Consider the following 16,499-nt stretch of genomic DNA (forward strand, 5'->3'; position numbering starts at 1 on the left):
TCACAGCTGACGGCCGTGAGGTCGATCTTTGCCCTTCTAGCAAGTATCACCAACACCGCTGATTGGTGGTTGATCGAACCAGATCACCTTGCGTCACACAGGTTGTGTGTACGCGTGTGTGAGGATCGATCAAATACTGAATGAGGGCTGCCAGCACCACAGCCAGAGCCACAGCAGCTATGTTGTGGCCGTAAAACGTACACACCAAGAACTGAACGGGCGAGCCAAACCTGCCACCAGCGACCAGAGAGCATCGGAGAGAGAGAGTGTGTGTATGTGTGTGATGCAGTGGGCTCGTAGACCGACCGATGAATGCGCGAGTACACACGGTTGCGTGTGACTCACCTTCCCAAAGGCTCGAAGTCGTTGGTGGTGGTGGTGGTGTTACCTATACCTATGCCACCGAGGGGTGGAAAATCCACCTCTAGGTGGTGTTTGTGTGTCGGCCAGCATAACATCCCTCTGCAAACCGAGGGTGGAGAGAAAAGCTTCTCAAATGTTTGAGCCATTAGAATCAACACACCGTTTTGTAGGCAAGAAGGATTGTGCAACACACAAGTAGCTGTAATTACACACCTTTACCTCAAATCAGTTTTTTCGTGTCTTGAAGATACCTTTTTGAGACACACATACATTCACAACACCATGAAGATCATTCATGATCATGCGGTGAGATTAGGTTCAAAAGGGAAAGAAAGAGAGTGAGAGAAAGAAACCCAAAAGCAGCTTCCATCCCCTATTTGCTGTGGTATTTGAGAGAAACAACAACAACAAAAAACCGGCTTTCTCATCACAACTACCATCACCACCACAGCGCACGCGAACGTGCGTTCTCATCAGCTGTGCGCGCGGTTGAAAACACACAATGCACGCCACCCCACACACACGCGAAGTTCACGCGAGCGAGCAAAGGGCAGCCAAGCGCTGCGAAGGAACCAGAAGAGTAGTAAAATTGTGGTTAATGCACATCATCGTCCCGGTGGTGGTGCATTCCATAACGGTGTGGTGTGGTTGGGCTGGTAGGGATTTGGTTTCTAGAGCAAGTAGCTCAAACTTCGATTCTAGTAAGCAAAAACTGAAAATAAAGACTGGTAAAGTTTGTTGTATAAAAAAAAGGTTTTGCAAGGTTCTTTTGAGGGTGCATGAAAAGCGCCAACAAAAGAATGGTTTTATATGTGTTTCACGGTGATGTCTAGCTGTAAAGTAATTAGCATAATGCATGTTAAACCCCCCTGCTATGGTGTATGTCAAGGTTAAGCAGTAAAGTTACTATGTAGATGCCTTTTTGGTATAATCGTTTCGTGCACAAACCTTACACCGTACTGCACCAAATGAGTTCTCTCCCCGCCACTAGTCGCAGCTCTACATAACAGTAAATCGACTAACCGTTCAGCGGTACGCCCTTTATAGAACGAATCTTTAGCCCGAGCCAAAAAGGCATAATGTTGCAACATCATACTTACTTTCCGCTCCCCAACCCGTCAGTAATATATTTCCCGTTTCCCGCTCATCAACACACACACACACACAAGCACAGCGGCTTCGATGGAGTAAGGCTAGTAACATGATCGCGATAATCTGCCCCCAATGGGTGTATCATAATCGCCATTAGTTGCGCTTCGGAGGATCGAGGGAAAACAAATTTCCAAACATTGAAGCCCGACTGCAGCTATGACAGCTTCAGAAGCGATTTATACCATCAGCTGCTTTTGGGGAAGCAATAAGAGCAATAGCTTCCAAACACAAGGCATTTCCAATACTAAGAAACCCCTTTTGGTAGGGCTCACCAAGACAAATGGTGTGCAAATGACTGTGCAACTACGGGCGCTTTAAGTTCGTTCGTTTCTTGTTCGTTCGATCGCTACCACCGCGCACCGACATAAGCAATAATGGCGTGGGGCCGCGTTGCCGGAAATGGCAAACGAGAGTACTTTGGGCGTCCCGAAAAAGAATCCGCTATTCGATTTGTGTGTGTGTGTGTGTGTGTGTGGCTAGCTGAACTTCTTTCGCAACCTCGGAGAGCACTTTAAGGGCAGCAGGAAAGACAATCATTTCGATTGCGATGACATACACACACACAGACACATGTAAACGGGCCGGTTCGCATGTAGGGGACGACCCTAATGAGGGTGACGGTAATCCGCTCTCATTAGGGACGAACCTAGCCTAGCCCAGGGGTTAACATCGAATACGTCGAACCGTCCGAGCATTAGTGCAGCCATGCGAAAGGGTAAGCCAATTTGCCGTTGGATTACCGTTTGGACGTTGGTATGTCAAACAAAAAAAAAACGAGCCGACACTGCAAAAATCGACAGGCGGTACGGGAAATAGGAGACAGCCGAACGAGCCCGACGGCACTATTACAAGGGGCGGAGGTTTTGAATCACAAGGTACACAATGCAATACACTCCATACAGTGTGTAGTAAGTAATATGTAAAACTGTTTTGTACAGTGAAGATTTCAGCAGATAAAATACATTTCAAGACTTTCAAGACAAAGGTTCAAGTTCCATATGGTGAGAAAACAGCAAATTCAAATGAAATTTTATGGCAGCTTCGGTCAATCCACCATGCTATAACGTTTTCTAGCACCATGCTATAAATGTGCACACGATTGCATACTTTGAGGCGCGTAAGATCTTCACCGACCAAGGGCTTACACCGCTTCTTGCAGTTGAGTTTTGATTTCCAACGGAAAGAAAGTGAAAAGCAGTGAGACAAAACTTCAACTCACCTGTGAGTGCTGTTGCTCTGCGGGCTGCTGCGTAGCAGTGTGCTCCACTCGCGTATAATGTGTCCACCTTTGTTCTCCAGCTCGGACCACAGCTGCAGCTCGTCCATCGAGTTTAACCCGTTAGCGCTGCCACCCATACTGGAACGAGCGACTCTAAACCGCCGAAAAAAGAAGATAATTAGCACGGACACGTAATTAACCCGCCCACTGCAACATACCGATCGATGGAGTCCATGCTGCTGTTGCAGTCAAAGTCAAGCATAAAGTCATCGGACGCGATCGAGTCGCACGGTGAGAGCGTGTCGAGCGATTCTGCCCGCGCCATGCGATTGCCGCTGCGTGCCGACTTGCGCGACAGGGCCGGCGATTCGTACGCATCCGGCATAGCCCTCCTCGGCTTGGGCGCTGACGGTGGAGTCGCCCTGATTGCTGCCGGTTGGGAGCCGGCCCCGTTAGTAGTGCCAGCAGCTGCAGCAGCAGCACGATTGTGGTTGTCCTTCAGCGTTCGATCGGTGTCGGTCTTCTGTGATGTCAGGTTAAGATTGAGCGAGCCAAGATCGAGCGTGCTGCCCTCATCGAACACCAGCCCCGGCTGGTCGGCGATTTCGTCGTCAATCAGAAAATCCCTCCCGCCGTCCGACAGCGACAGTGAGTTGGAAGCATGGGTCGGTGTGCCGGGCGAGACGGGACTGGTCAGCTCGTCCAGCTCGGGCGAGATCTCATCGATGTCCTTCTCCTTTTCCTTCGTGTTTTCGGCCGTTTTCTTGCCGCCGCGCGGTTTCTTCACGTCGTCCGAGTTCTCCGTACAGCTGCTAACGAGACTGTCCGTCGGGGAGGTTTCATCGTCCAGCAGCAGCACGTCACTGATGGCGGCGGCCATTTCCGCAAACTTGGCCTGCTCGTTGCGGTACATCCGGTTCGGTTCGGTGGCAGCATCGCCGCCCCCGCTAGCAAGCGGATCCGTGCCCGGATCGGTGAAGCTGACCAGCACCTCCGACACACTGTCCAGGTTGGTGGCGGAAACATCCATCGGGATCGGTGCTGAGATGGAAGCTGCAAAGAACACGCAACAAAAGGTTAGAGCAGCGCTGCTTCTCTCGTGCGTAGCAAAACTTACAGAACGCCGAAGGATTGCCCGCCGTAATGGTGACGGAGCTGATGTCCTCCTCTTCCTGCTCGTCCTGTGCGCTGCCGGGCATCGAATCGGTCTGCCGCGATGTGCTGCTCTCCACGCTGCTCGTTAGGCTGCGGATGCCAAAGTCTTTCGCGGCCAGTGCCTCACCGGCCGTGAACCAGGAAGCGCGCGAGCAGCTCGGCGTCGAGCTCTTGCTTTCCTCGTAGCTCTCCATCAGCTCCTTCATCGCGCCGCCCTTGATCAGGCTCTTTTCCGACGAGTTGTTATCGCGCAGCAGCTTCTCCTCCTCGAGGCTTTCCTTCTGCCCTTCGCCGTCCGGTGCCGTCGGTGTCACTTGCTCCTCTGCCGCGCCCGGTTCGGCCTGCTCGTACCGGTTATCGTTGATGTCGATATCGTCGTGCAGGGCGGACGCATTGGCACTGGCATTCAGCTCGGTCGAGCGGATCAGCCCGCTGAGCGGTGCCGTTCGCTGGTTGCCTGTGCTGCAGAACGCACTCGGCAGCTCCGGCAGCGGCAGCGGTACGATCGGTTCCGTCGTCAGCGCTTCAAGATCGCGCACCTCGAACTTGTGCCGGCCGCTCATCACCATCTCCAGGTTGCGGTAGCGCTGCCGCGGCATCCGGATGCTGCTCGTCGTCGTGGTGGTCGTGTCTTCGAGCGCGGGCGCCCCGGTCACGTTCGTGTTGGCGAACTCTTTGCGACTCACGTTGACCGCATGCTTGGCACCCTTCGTGTCCATCGTGTAGCGCGAGCTGGCGGTCGCAGTGGCGGCGACAGCGGACCCGGCGGTAGTACCGGTCAGTGAGATCGACACCGGGTACTGCGGTTTCGGCAGGCTGGACGTGTGCAGCGTAAACTTGCTGGCCGTTGCGGCCGCTTCCTGACCTAGTTTGGCCGATGTAGTGGTGCCGCCGGCCGTATGCCCATTGCCAGTCAGTGGTGGTTTTGCACTGCAAATGAAAACACAACGACCACAGTGAAGCTATTAATAAATGTATCATTCTGCTGGCTTGTACTGTCTCTTTGGGGAAGGAAGCATGCCAAACACACGCAAATTCTGAACGGACGCTTGACGCAGATGGTTGGCACGCTGTTTACAGCCAAAGTTCACATAAATAGTTTCCTTTACACAGTGCTAAAACGAAATAGCTTCTAACGTACTTACCATAGACCACCACCGCTTGGTGCGTTCTGCCCGGCTTCGCTGCCATGCGTATACTGATGCTGCTGGGCCGTCTGCTTCGCCCCGGCACCGGAATGCTGAGTATTTTTATGCTCTCCCTGGTTGCATTTCGTCATCTGCTGTTGATAAGTCCCGCCAGCACCACTGTTGGAGTCCGGCACGGTGGCGTGAGCTATTTTCGTACTCGGCGCCTGGTATTTCGGCAGCGGACGATGCAGCGCAGTTGCACCCCCACCGTACGCGTGCTGGTGCAGCACGATCGCCCCATTCCCGCCGGTTCCGGTTGCAGCCGCCGCCGCCGCCGCTGTTGTGCCCGGCAGCGGCGTAAAGGTTGTGCGTGCGCTGGCCGCCGAGGAGGCGCTCTTCGAGCGGCGCTTGTCGTTAACGACGTACACGTTGTTATTGTTGTTGTTATGGGCGTGGATGTTGTTGTTGTTGTTGTTGGTGTGGGTAGTAGTGGAGGAATGTTTGTCAAAATCGTTGGCCACCCGGGGCTGCAGCCCGACCGATGCCGGCCGGACGATGTTGTTGGTGCGGAAGCCGAACCGATTGCTGCGGTACGGCGCCCCGTTGCTGTCCTTCTTGGCGGGCTGCAGCCGCGGTGTAGAACGGCCGGTGGAGGCCGCAGTTCGGCCGGGGCCCATCACACCACCGCTCGTGTCGTCCACCGACTCTACCGATCCTGTGGGGCAAGCAAGCGGGCAAGAATGGGAAATGTTATATTCTAAGTACGGACAAGACACGCAGCTGAGGGGTTTGAAAACACGTGTTCAAGGAAGGTTGGCCGTAGCCGTCTATTACCGAAGGAAATGATCTGATTGAACGAACATCCAAACAGTGCGATGAGGAAAGCGTTTGACATTCGGATTCAGTTCTAGCTGCTAGTTCTACTACTGTTCTGCTAAGAGAAATTGGGGGAAGCGAAAGAATGCTCCAAAACAGAACCTAACAGCTGCCTGGGGCTGAACTGGGAATACTAACAACAACCTGTCAGTCAATGATGTCGTTGACCCGAACCATTAGATTGACATTTGATACTTGTCTTCTAATTGTGTGTGTGCATCTTCTGTCTGTTGCTAACGATATTTATCTTAAGTGGAAACAACAAACACCCCTTCTCCGCACACTTACCGCTATTTCCGTTGTTGTCGCTAAATGCCGCATCGACGCCCGGGTTCGAGATGACGGTGGCCTGCACCAGCTCCCTTTCCGCTTTCTCCCTTTCCAGTGTCGCATTATTGCTGTTGTTGTTGTTGTTATTGTTGTTGTTGTTGTTGTGGTTACTGTGGCTGAACTTCTTGATCTGATTAGCGACCGCTCCCGGGACTGGTTCTGCGCCGGCACCGACACCACCACCACCGTCACCGGTATGTGTGACCGCACCCGGTGGCAATTTGTTGTTTCCGGTTGTGCCGATCGTACCGTTGCTGCCGGTCGTTGCCTGATGCACCTTGTGCTTCTTGAAGCCAAACGACATAGCCGTCCCCTTGGTGTGCAGGCCAGTGTCGGTGGCCGCTTTCTTCGACGCTTTCTTGCTCTCCGATTGGCCCTGTGCAAGTGAGAGAGAGAGGGGGAAACAAAACGGTAAAAGATTTATGGTAAAATTTTAAAGTGTTTATTTGTTTGGGGAGGGGGATTACAGCGGATTAAAAATTAGTCTACGCGCCTGACAGCTCGGTTGAGTGGAGCTGTCAAATCGCAATGGGTGTTGACGGTTTGTTTACTAACATTGCGACATTGGCGGGAAAAGAGAGCAGCCGTTTCTGTACGGTGGACGGATTAATTTTCTTTCTCAAAAAGAGTGAAGTGTGAAATAAATATTTTTTCCACGCTTTTTTTATTTTTTTCTTCAGCACTACTGAGTCATAGCTGCTTTAAAAAACCCTCCTCACAGCATGGGATCACAGTTGCACGTAAAACGTTTTGGGCTCTCAAAACTTTTTCGCTTTCCCACAGGGCACTAGTCAAAGGAGAAGCAAAACAAAAAAAAATCGACCCATCGTTGTGCGCTGCTTGCATGTTGACCAAAGCTCCACTGCCAAGGCCACACTCCAAGCCATCCATTCCAATGTAAACATTTGCGTACGGATCGTTACCAACCCCGTTCCATGCGGGCCAGCAAAGGAAGAGAAACTTTCTGCGCTCGTGCCCGCGTGCCTGTGTGTGTGTTTTCCATTAAAGTCGAACAAACATGAAACAACCTTCAACTTTGAAATGCCTAACCCCCCACCCGTGAGGCAATCAAAAAGCTCTGGTTTCTTTACATTTTAAGGTGGAACGTGCATGCAGCACTGCAACGATTTAACCTTTTGCACCATACAAGCTCGTGCGGTAGCTTTTGATTCGCCTCTTAACGCGATAAACCAACAAATTGAATTGTATTTTGCGAGCGGAGAAATGAATAGTAACAACATTGGCTGTGGTATTTGTATGCTTTCATTTAGCTAACGAGAACTAGTCAAACCGCCTAACCGGACGCCACTAAACGGTTTGAACGTTTGAACTCCATGCCTAATGGGCATGTTGGGCTTTAACATGCCTGTTGTACACATGCCTACGCCTTAAGCCACGTGGTTATGTACGAAAGCATGACCTACCCCGGGGTAAAGCGATCCGATTTACTCTGGGGCGGGGCCATTTGTGTGTTTTCCACCCATCTCAATGGATTTGGGCCTTTGGTGTACTGGCAGAAAGTGAGCTTCCGACACACGAGTTTGACCTGAGGGTGTCTGCCAGGCAGACTCGGAAATTGCAGTATAGGTCTTGTGTTTTTTTCCTCTCTCCATCCTCTAGTGTTAATCTCTTTTACATTATCGCGGGCCAAGCTAACGCCACAGCATTAGCCCGAGGGTGCCATAATAGTGTGTACCGGAAAAGGGTGTTTAACCACGATTTTGGTATCATTTTTGTTTTGTTACTGTTCTTATTGTGACCACAACGCGCACCAAACCAACCGGTGAAAGGTTGGCCGGTGGCTGTATGCAGCTGCGAATGTGGGACAGCCAATTTCAGGTGCCCTGCGAACGAACGATCTGCAAACCAGAAGCGCACAGGTGAAGGTGAAACAGTTGGCCGCGTAAATGATGACGGAAGCTATCCCGGAGAAAGAAGGAGGAAGTCGCACATTTCTGGCATTATGGCTGCGTACAAGTACAAGCAAACGGCGAACGGACGTTGTTTTGGACCGCTGTTGAATGGAAGAGCAAGATGATTTTTGGCACGTTTTTTTTGGTAAAGACTTGCGATGGAGAAAGGTCTAAAGAGCTAGGTAGTCTTGTTAATGGAGCCAACGAGAGGGGAAGCATTTCTTTGGCATTATGAGCGTTAATGTTGGGCTTATTAAGTGGGAAGATTGATGAAGCGCCTTTTCGAGGAAACACACACACACACACAAAAGGGAATTAACTCTTTCAAAACTGAAACAACTTCAGTTCGTCCACAACGTAATGAACCAAGAGGATGGCCCAAAACAAGAGTGAAGAAGTAAAATTGCTTTCTTATTCGGATAATCCATTTTACGACCTTTCACTACCGTCAACCCGTTCCGTTTTTAAGGGGTTTTAGGGGCTGCAGTGGCGAATGCGAACCATTTCTCCTTGCTTTGACATTCAGGGGCATTGATTTCGGTGCTCTTTTGGGCGTTTGCCAAACCCGATGGAGTATTCTAAAGCTCAGTGAATGCCAAAACGCCATGACATGGTGCAGATTTGCGTTGCAATTGAAGCCTCTAATCAACGGTATTATAGCAGCTATTAAATATCAAATTCTAGTGCTACACGCTGTATGGTTCGTTGCACAACATGCGCATCGCATTCTACGTTTCAACAACCACAACACCGAAAGACGAAAGACGACTCCGCACGATAAAGCTTACATAATGTTCCACCCCAAAAGACGCTTTTATTCGGAGGGTGTGTGTGTGTGTTTTGTTGTTGTTGTTGTTGTTGTTGAACTCACTCGCAAGCCCTTTCTCGATGGAGACGATTGTGCTGATTGTGAAAAGTAGATCCGTTTATCTTCATTACGGGGTTATCCAATTATGTGCCAACTCGGTGCAATAATGCACAATAGGCCGAGCAGTGTGGCATCGTAGCCAACATACCAACAACCATCTTATGCTCTTATGGGAAATTGAATGGGATGGATGAAATTAACCTGTTATTAACCTTTCATTGCTCCAAACGGTTTAAGCGCTGTTACAGGAGGTTCCATTTCCCCGTTTTTTGCTGCTGCACCCCAAACACCCAGCATCAGGTTAGGAGCAGATCGTGGAATGGTAAAAAGGTAACAACATGCTTTGCGCCACACTGGCTCATGGCATCCATGGCACAGGGGTACTGCTGTACGTTTAGTGTTTTTGCTTCAATTATCCTAGCGCCTCAAAGCACTTTGCCATTATCCGTCTCGCTCCGGTTCTCTTTTGACCCTGTAGGGTCTACGATCTGGCACCAAACAACCCCGGTCCTATATCTTGCTTATGCTGGTGCAATCAAAGAGTGGATCTCGACTCCCCCCGTGTCTGGTAAATCGATTGTTGTTCATGTAGAAAATAATATCCCAGCATTGGCAGACAGCCGCCAACGGGTTCAGGGGTTTTTTTTTTACCATCACCCTGCTTGCCATCACTTTGCCAGTTTTTACGTGTATTAATATTTATCTTTTCCCCTTCGTGATCTAACACGAAACATCGCAAACACATAGGGATGTTCCGCAGCTAGATCAGTCGAAATGGCGAAGCAACACGCGAATCGATTGCGCACCGGTGAATGTACGATGTAGCTTTTTTCGATAAAAAGTCGGCAAACGCCGTTTAATAGGGGAAGAAAGAAGAACTAAGGGGAGAGAAAAATACAATTTTATCTGCAAAAATGAAATGAAATCAATTGGGCCGCTTCGGCACAGCGTCTGGTGCCGTTTAGCTTGCAAGCATTGCGTGTGAATTTTTGTATGCTTTCGAGTTTTGAAAGTAAATGTTTTTTTTTGGCTTGAATTGCAGATATCAATCGTTTTAATAATATTGAGTTTTTTTTTCTGAGTGCCACACAATCAAAAGTAAATTAAAAGCAACGTGCACGTGGTCTTAGGGTTCGTCGCCCACAGCTTCCCATCACGCAGCTCTCTGGCGTATGTTGCTGCTGCGACAAAAGAGTGTGCACGTGTACGAGAGAAAGAGAGAAAGGAATTATTTGGGGTAAAATTATATGCTCTGCAGCAAAGTAAATTTTTAGCCAATTGAACCAATTTTCGATTTTGGACCCTTTTTGCCGCACCCCGCCACGTTCGCCGGTTCGGTTCCAATTTTCGGTACCGAAGGGGCTATGCTTGTTTCTTTATTTATTTTTTATTGTATGCTGCTAAATCGTGACTTTCTCTGGCCCGGTTTCCCGGAGATTTGGTGCATCGACGTTTGGACCGAGAACCGAGCGAAAGGCGACGCCGTTTTGTCGAAAATCGAAAGTTAAGATCCACGCCAGCACCGCTGTTGCGCTGTTTTTGCGCACGCGATTGCGGAGTAGACAACACCACGCGCGACTGAAGGTACTTTGGAACAGCAAAAGCACGCCAACAGCCAAGGGGGCGCCCGGACCGGATCGACCAAAGGGAAATAAATTGCAACGACCCGCCCGGACGGAAAGCGCAACGAACCATGGAATAGTGCCCGTGGACGGTTTTCGAGGGACGAAATTTGTCAACCTCGGTGTCCCGTGTGTGGGCGCTTTGGTGACAGCCGGTGTTTTCGCCGATTTCTGCCCAACTGCGCACGGGGCGTGCTGAAAGCACATTGCATTAGCTATGGACACGCGACCAATATTTGTATATAAAAATCTGTACAACACGTGAAAACGTCCGGAACGAACGACGCGCTTTCCACTGGCACCTCTTTTCCCTTCTCCGCGGTACTTCTTCAAGACTCAAGACCGTGTCTTATTACAGGAGAAATCCAATTATTATGTAAGGTTTATCGCATTTGCCACATTTGACATCATTCGGCTGACAGGGGGGGCTAGGTTTTACGCGTTCGGTCGGCGTGGATTAATGTTTCGGTGGCTTGCCGTGTTACGAGGGTAGGCTTTCAGCTTGACCCGAGGCCATTCGCGAGGACAGGGCGCTATGTTCTCAGGCTATGGTTTCGGGGCTTACCGTTGCGTAGGACATAGGCGCGAAGAATCCAATCTTGTCTTGTAAATGTCAATAGATAGTGTTGATATTCGAAATGTCACGTAATCTGTCAAAGTGTTAGTAATACTGAATCAATACAACCCCCCCCTCCCCATGGTGGTTCCCCTTGCAGTTCAAACAAAGAAAAGCTGCATATTTGATGATACAAACGTAAGCCCCAGACAACACTGCAGACCTATAATTAACGGGGTACACAAGAGACGGGACGGGAAAGGGTTACATGTGCGCCCAGGCGTCTGTCTGGCGCGCTGCAGCAGAACATGCGACGACAGCAGAGCACGTTAGACGCTCGCTTCCCCACAGGCACAGGTTTTGCACAGGCTTTTCACGCCCGTTTTTCCTCCGCAATACCTGTGGACGGCGACGGGGCCAATAACCGAGGGCGAAGGCGATGGTTGCAGTGGCTAAACGATGGCAAACATTCCGAGTGCGGTGAAGTTCATGAACTTCAACTGCGGCATCCATCCTGCCCAGGCAAGAAAAAAATGCTTACGTGAAAGGTGATGTTAGTCACGATACGGCGTATTATTATTATAGAGAGGAAACGTGTCTTTCTCGATTAATTAAATGTTTGTTTGTTTCTTTATGATGAAAGTTGCCGTTTCATGACTGCAAACGTTGGTTCGAGGTGGAGGCAGCCTTCGACGGCTCTTAAAGATTTCCTCCTACATTCCACTCTGAATTGGAAGTGGTAGATGCCAAGAGTTGACCGCTGATTACATCAAGGCCACTTACTTAAACCACACTAACCTTCGGCATTAACATCTCATTACCATCGTGAGTGGAGAATACTTATCGTAACCGTTATCGTTTCTTCCGTCATAACTGATTCATGCACCCAGAAGATGCCTAACTTTGACTGCTGAGCGGACCTGCACACTCCACCGACAACTGCAGACGTAAACAAATGGAAGGAGCATGCGTACCAGCGGCCGCACATGCTACATCGCGCTCTCCCTTTTGGATGTGTCGGGTTGGTGGTAGCCTTCGGTGCGCTGCAGTAAGCAAGTTGAAGGCCTTCATCTTACCATGAAAACCCATGGGCAGTTACGAATAATTACGAATTAATCAAGCCACGGGATTGGAAGAAACTTCTTCAAGCTTCTGGTGGGAAATGAAGCGGTGGTAAAATAGGAATTTGAAGGCAATAATCATGACGAGATGACGAGCGCGCCCACAGACATGCTGAGAAAAGGGCTCTCCGGGCCGTAATGATGATGCTGGGGATGTATAAGACGCCTCTCGGCTTGACTCTCACGAGAAAGATAAATTGTAGGCGCCTGTGTCCTGCGGGGAGGACACAAATGACGTGTCTACTTTTAGAATCGATTTCCGTCCGAGATGGGGTGGCCATTTTTTCTTCTTCTTCTTCTTCTTAACTCCCTCCCACACTGCACCTACCCCAACTACGTCCGGGGAAATTCCATCCACCAACCTATTGAAGTGTACTCCAGGAAGGACAGGACCTTGGGGGGGGGGGGGGGGGGGGGGGGCGAGAGAAAATAAAATCGATCCATCGGGCTTACCATATCTCTAAACCTTTCGCCCGCTTCGCCTCCCTCCTCTGTGCCGCCCGTTTCACCCAGCTGGTCCGCTTCCGCTTCTGACAGTTCGTCCTCCGGCGTGTGTCTGCACAGTTTTTCTAGCTCCTCAAAGTCGAGCTCATGCTGGCATTCATCCATAGCTGCACAGCGAATAGTATGCTCTAGGGCCGCCCGGAGTTTGCAGCTGCCGGCGGACACGCTTCACTCATATATTGCACCACCGGGACAGCGTTGTGTCCCCCGAGGTGGTGTGAAATGCAATTAAAAGGGGGAGGTGGGAGGATGTTACAGCGGGCAGCGGGAGTACTTTACAGAAATATGCACTTCGGACACACTTTTGCTACGTATCTGTTTTCTACTTGGCAGCAATTGCTGCTCCCCTCAGCAAGGGTAGACACTTTCCACTGGAATCACGTGAATATTTATCGATTGTGGGCTGGTCCAGACCAGACATCTCCATTCACTGGCGGTGCGGGGGGTTTGCACAAAACTGGGCAGCAATAATGCCTGCCGTCTTCACTAATCACGCAATACACTGTTTCAATGTTAAATAGTGTTAGCAATAGCAAACTCTAGTCTGCCTTAATATCACTGGCAAAATCGCGCGATGAAAACACCTGCACGCACGACCGTCAAGAATGAAGCCACTGCAGAAGTATCAATTTTTCCTACGGCTTTCCCTCAACTGGAAGTATGTGCGCCGTCGTGTGTGCCTCCCATGTTGATGGAAGAAAATCGGAGCAAACGCGTGAGAGAATGAGAGCAAGCGAGCGTGTGTGTGGATTTTCTTGGGGTGGAAAATGTTCTGGAAAACTGGAGCTTGCGCGTGTCGCTGCAAGTGTGTGAGTGGCGGAGGTCGGTAAATATTGAGCGGATTTGGAGTACGACTTTCTCCCGGCAGGGAATGTTGTTGTTTGTGCTGACGCTGGTGCCAGTCATTTGTGCGTCGATCCTGTTGTCCTGTGGCTGTGTGCGCAGGCGTTGGAAGCGGTTCGGCAAATGGCCGTTGGAAGTGGAAAGGAAAAGTTGAACGCAACGTTTGATGTCCTTTAGCACTGACATCTAGGTGTGAGGCAGTGTGAGCCATCGGCAAGCTTGTACAACGCAATAAAAGTGTAGGAAAAAGTGTAATTGGGAAATGCTGAATACAAGTCAAGCAAGGCTATCCGAAAGTTTTTGTTGTGGTCTACAAAAATTTCCTGTTCTAAATTCTTGTTTCTTTTTTGCCACATAATTATAGCACACAAGTTCGAAACACTCATACGAAATGTTTCAGTTTATTCTAATTCAATAAAAATACTATTTCCAGAATAAAACAACGGCTGGTATTATTGAATCCGTTCGTAGCGGCGGCGTACGTCCCGACACTCATTTTCCTAACGTACTAGATGGTTGCTACAGTTATTCACCGCGACGTTGTAGGAGCGAGCTCAAGAAATGTGTTGCCATCCCTAGAATTTCATGTGAGCGCCGTACGTCGCCGCTACGAACGGATTCAATAATACCAGCCAACAGCAAAATGAATTCATGTTTTGAATTTTGATTTCCCAACCGTCAAACACTAAATTTGAATTTAAAGCTCCAACTGACGTTTGGAGTCCGATGACACCAATACAATCACAGCCGGCGCTCCTGTCAATCCAACAGCGCACTTTGATCCGTTGCCCCCGTGAAAGCGTTGTGTTCTCTGGAAAACCGTTCTTTTTGCAATTCGCTTGTGTCGTGCTTGTGTCGTCCCTACATGCTGGTATTGTAATTCTTCCATTAGCAGCATTATACAAGGTTTGTATGAAAGCGATAGCTGTGTTTGTGTGCTTATTTTTGCAATACTATTGTGCATATTACGTTAGTCTCGGTCGTTGCAGCACTGTACCGTACGATGTCTACTACCAACGAGACCGATCCGAACAATGAACTTCCGGTGTCAGTTCCATACAACAATCAGTATGTTCCATCCTTTCCGTTCGGAATAGCGGCCAATAGCAGCATTAGCAGCACCAATGCCTTCCAACCGCTGCCATCCAATACGGTCATCGTGCCCCCCATCTACGCGGTCTTCGCGCGTCTAATCTGCGGAGACCAGAATGTGCTTATCATCGGGCACAGGGTGGTCGTTGGACGCGCCCGCCAGAACAATGCCGTGGATTTCCAGGTAGCCAGGGATACGTTGATTTCACGGAAACACTTTATTCTGCATTACTCCAATGGCGTATTCGCGGTGGAGGTGCTGAGCAAGAATGGAGTTTACTTGGATAAGCTTTTTCTGCCGCAGAGCGACCTGCCGTACCTGCTGCCGAAAAGTTGCGTCTTCAAATTCCCGAGCACGAACACGACCGTTTTTTTCGAGAATCTTGTTGAGAGCGCGGCAAACGATGGTGTTGTAATGGTTATGAACGGGCTTACGCCACCGAGCGCTGAAGCGATGGATTTGTGCTGTAAGATACAGCATGCTGAGGATGCCAGCGTCAACGATGTGGTGCCTCAGGATAATGCAAATAGTAGTGAACACGTGAACAATAATCCGACTATCGGCTCCGATATAATGACTCTGATTGATAAGCTTTTGCTTGCTGCTAACGTCAAATCGGAACCACCGGCTAACAATTCGAAGGAAGTGGATATCCCGGACGTCCCATTGGAATGTACTGGTAGCGGCTCGCCTACCATCTCCGAAGAGCATCAGCTAGAAGCCCTTCCGGATGCGTCCGAGAACGAATCATCAGCCTCCTACGTGCCGACAGAATCGATCGAAATTGTCAAGCCACCGTACAGCTATGCGCAGCTGATCATTCAAGCCATCGCAGCCTCACCGCAGCAGCAGTGCACGCTGCCGGAAATCTACGCCTACCTGCGCGCAAACTATCCCTTCTTTCGGCAGCGCCGTCAGGATGGGTGGCAGAATTCGATCCGCCACAATCTGAGCCTGAATCGGTACTTCATCAAGGTGCCGCGCATGACCGATGTGGCAGCGAAAGGTTGCTACTGGCGCATCGATCCGACCTGCTACGCATCGCTCAAGAAGAAACGCTTCCAGAAGCGCTTGCAATGGCGCATTCGGGCCGCAAAGGCGGAGTGCCGTTCGGCACCAGTGTCTCCGTACACTAGCGACGATTCGAACGGTGAGCCGGCGCTGCTGCCCGTATCAGCACCGGCGTCACCGGCGCAAACGAGCAGCACCGCGCAGGACAACGGCTACAAGCAGTATGTACGCACGTGGCGTAATTTTGCTATAAGAGATAGAGCATCGGTCGGAAAACGCCTTCAGATGTAAATGCGACGGGGAGCAAATCATTTGAGGTTTTGATGGAATTTGATTTCTCTGCTACCCATTTGCATCAATTGAATTCATTTTCTCTATTTTTTTAATTTGTCATCAATTATTTCGTTTGTTTCTGGTTGTAGCATCAACATTTCTTGAAAAATAATAAGACAAGTACATTTACTTCGCTGTTCAAGGTTTTTGTTTCCATTGTAGAGCTCAAAATACAAACATGCTATTTCCGTGTTCGCAATAGGTTATTTACTGTTACAGATGTTTAATTAATGTTACCTTATTTTTAATGACATCTCCTGTAGTTTGAGCTTTGTAAGAGCAGCATTTGTGTAATAAGCAAAGATGCATTTCATCATAGCGCAGAAGAGAATGTATGTTAATTGAAAGCGAAATTAAATTAATTACCACAAACACGACAACACGGCCCCTCGAAGAAGCAAACGCATCTC

The 16,499-nt window shown here is 49.7% G+C and overlaps 1 protein-coding gene across 12 annotated transcripts in view; it reads right to left on the reverse strand.

Moving 5' to 3' along the window:
• LOC1276471 (uncharacterized) overlaps positions 1-16,499 on the reverse strand; it is an 86,761-nt gene that overhangs the window by 18,922 nt on the left and 51,340 nt on the right. For 5 of the 12 annotated variants that reach the window (XM_061647881.1, XM_061647885.1, XM_061647882.1 and 2 more), the window contains exons 5-9: positions 6,184-6,601; positions 5,035-5,734; positions 3,852-4,819; positions 2,953-3,787; positions 2,735-2,887 (exon numbers count right to left, since the gene is read on the reverse strand). In XM_061647881.1, the coding sequence (XP_061503865.1) occupies positions 2,735-2,887; positions 2,953-3,787; positions 3,852-4,819; positions 5,035-5,734; positions 6,184-6,601 (3,074 nt within the window). Of the gene's footprint in view, positions 1-2,734; positions 2,888-2,952; positions 3,788-3,851; positions 4,820-5,034; positions 5,735-5,853; positions 6,032-6,183; positions 6,602-12,758; positions 13,613-16,499 lie in introns of those variants that run through there. The other 7 variants (XM_061647889.1, XM_061647879.1, XM_061647880.1 and 4 more) reach the window with 7 other exon arrangements.

The sequence above is a fragment of the Anopheles gambiae genome, chromosome 2, assembly GCF_943734735.2.
Source record: "Anopheles gambiae chromosome 2, idAnoGambNW_F1_1, whole genome shotgun sequence".
Taxonomy (NCBI): Eukaryota; Metazoa; Arthropoda; class Insecta; order Diptera; family Culicidae; genus Anopheles; species Anopheles gambiae.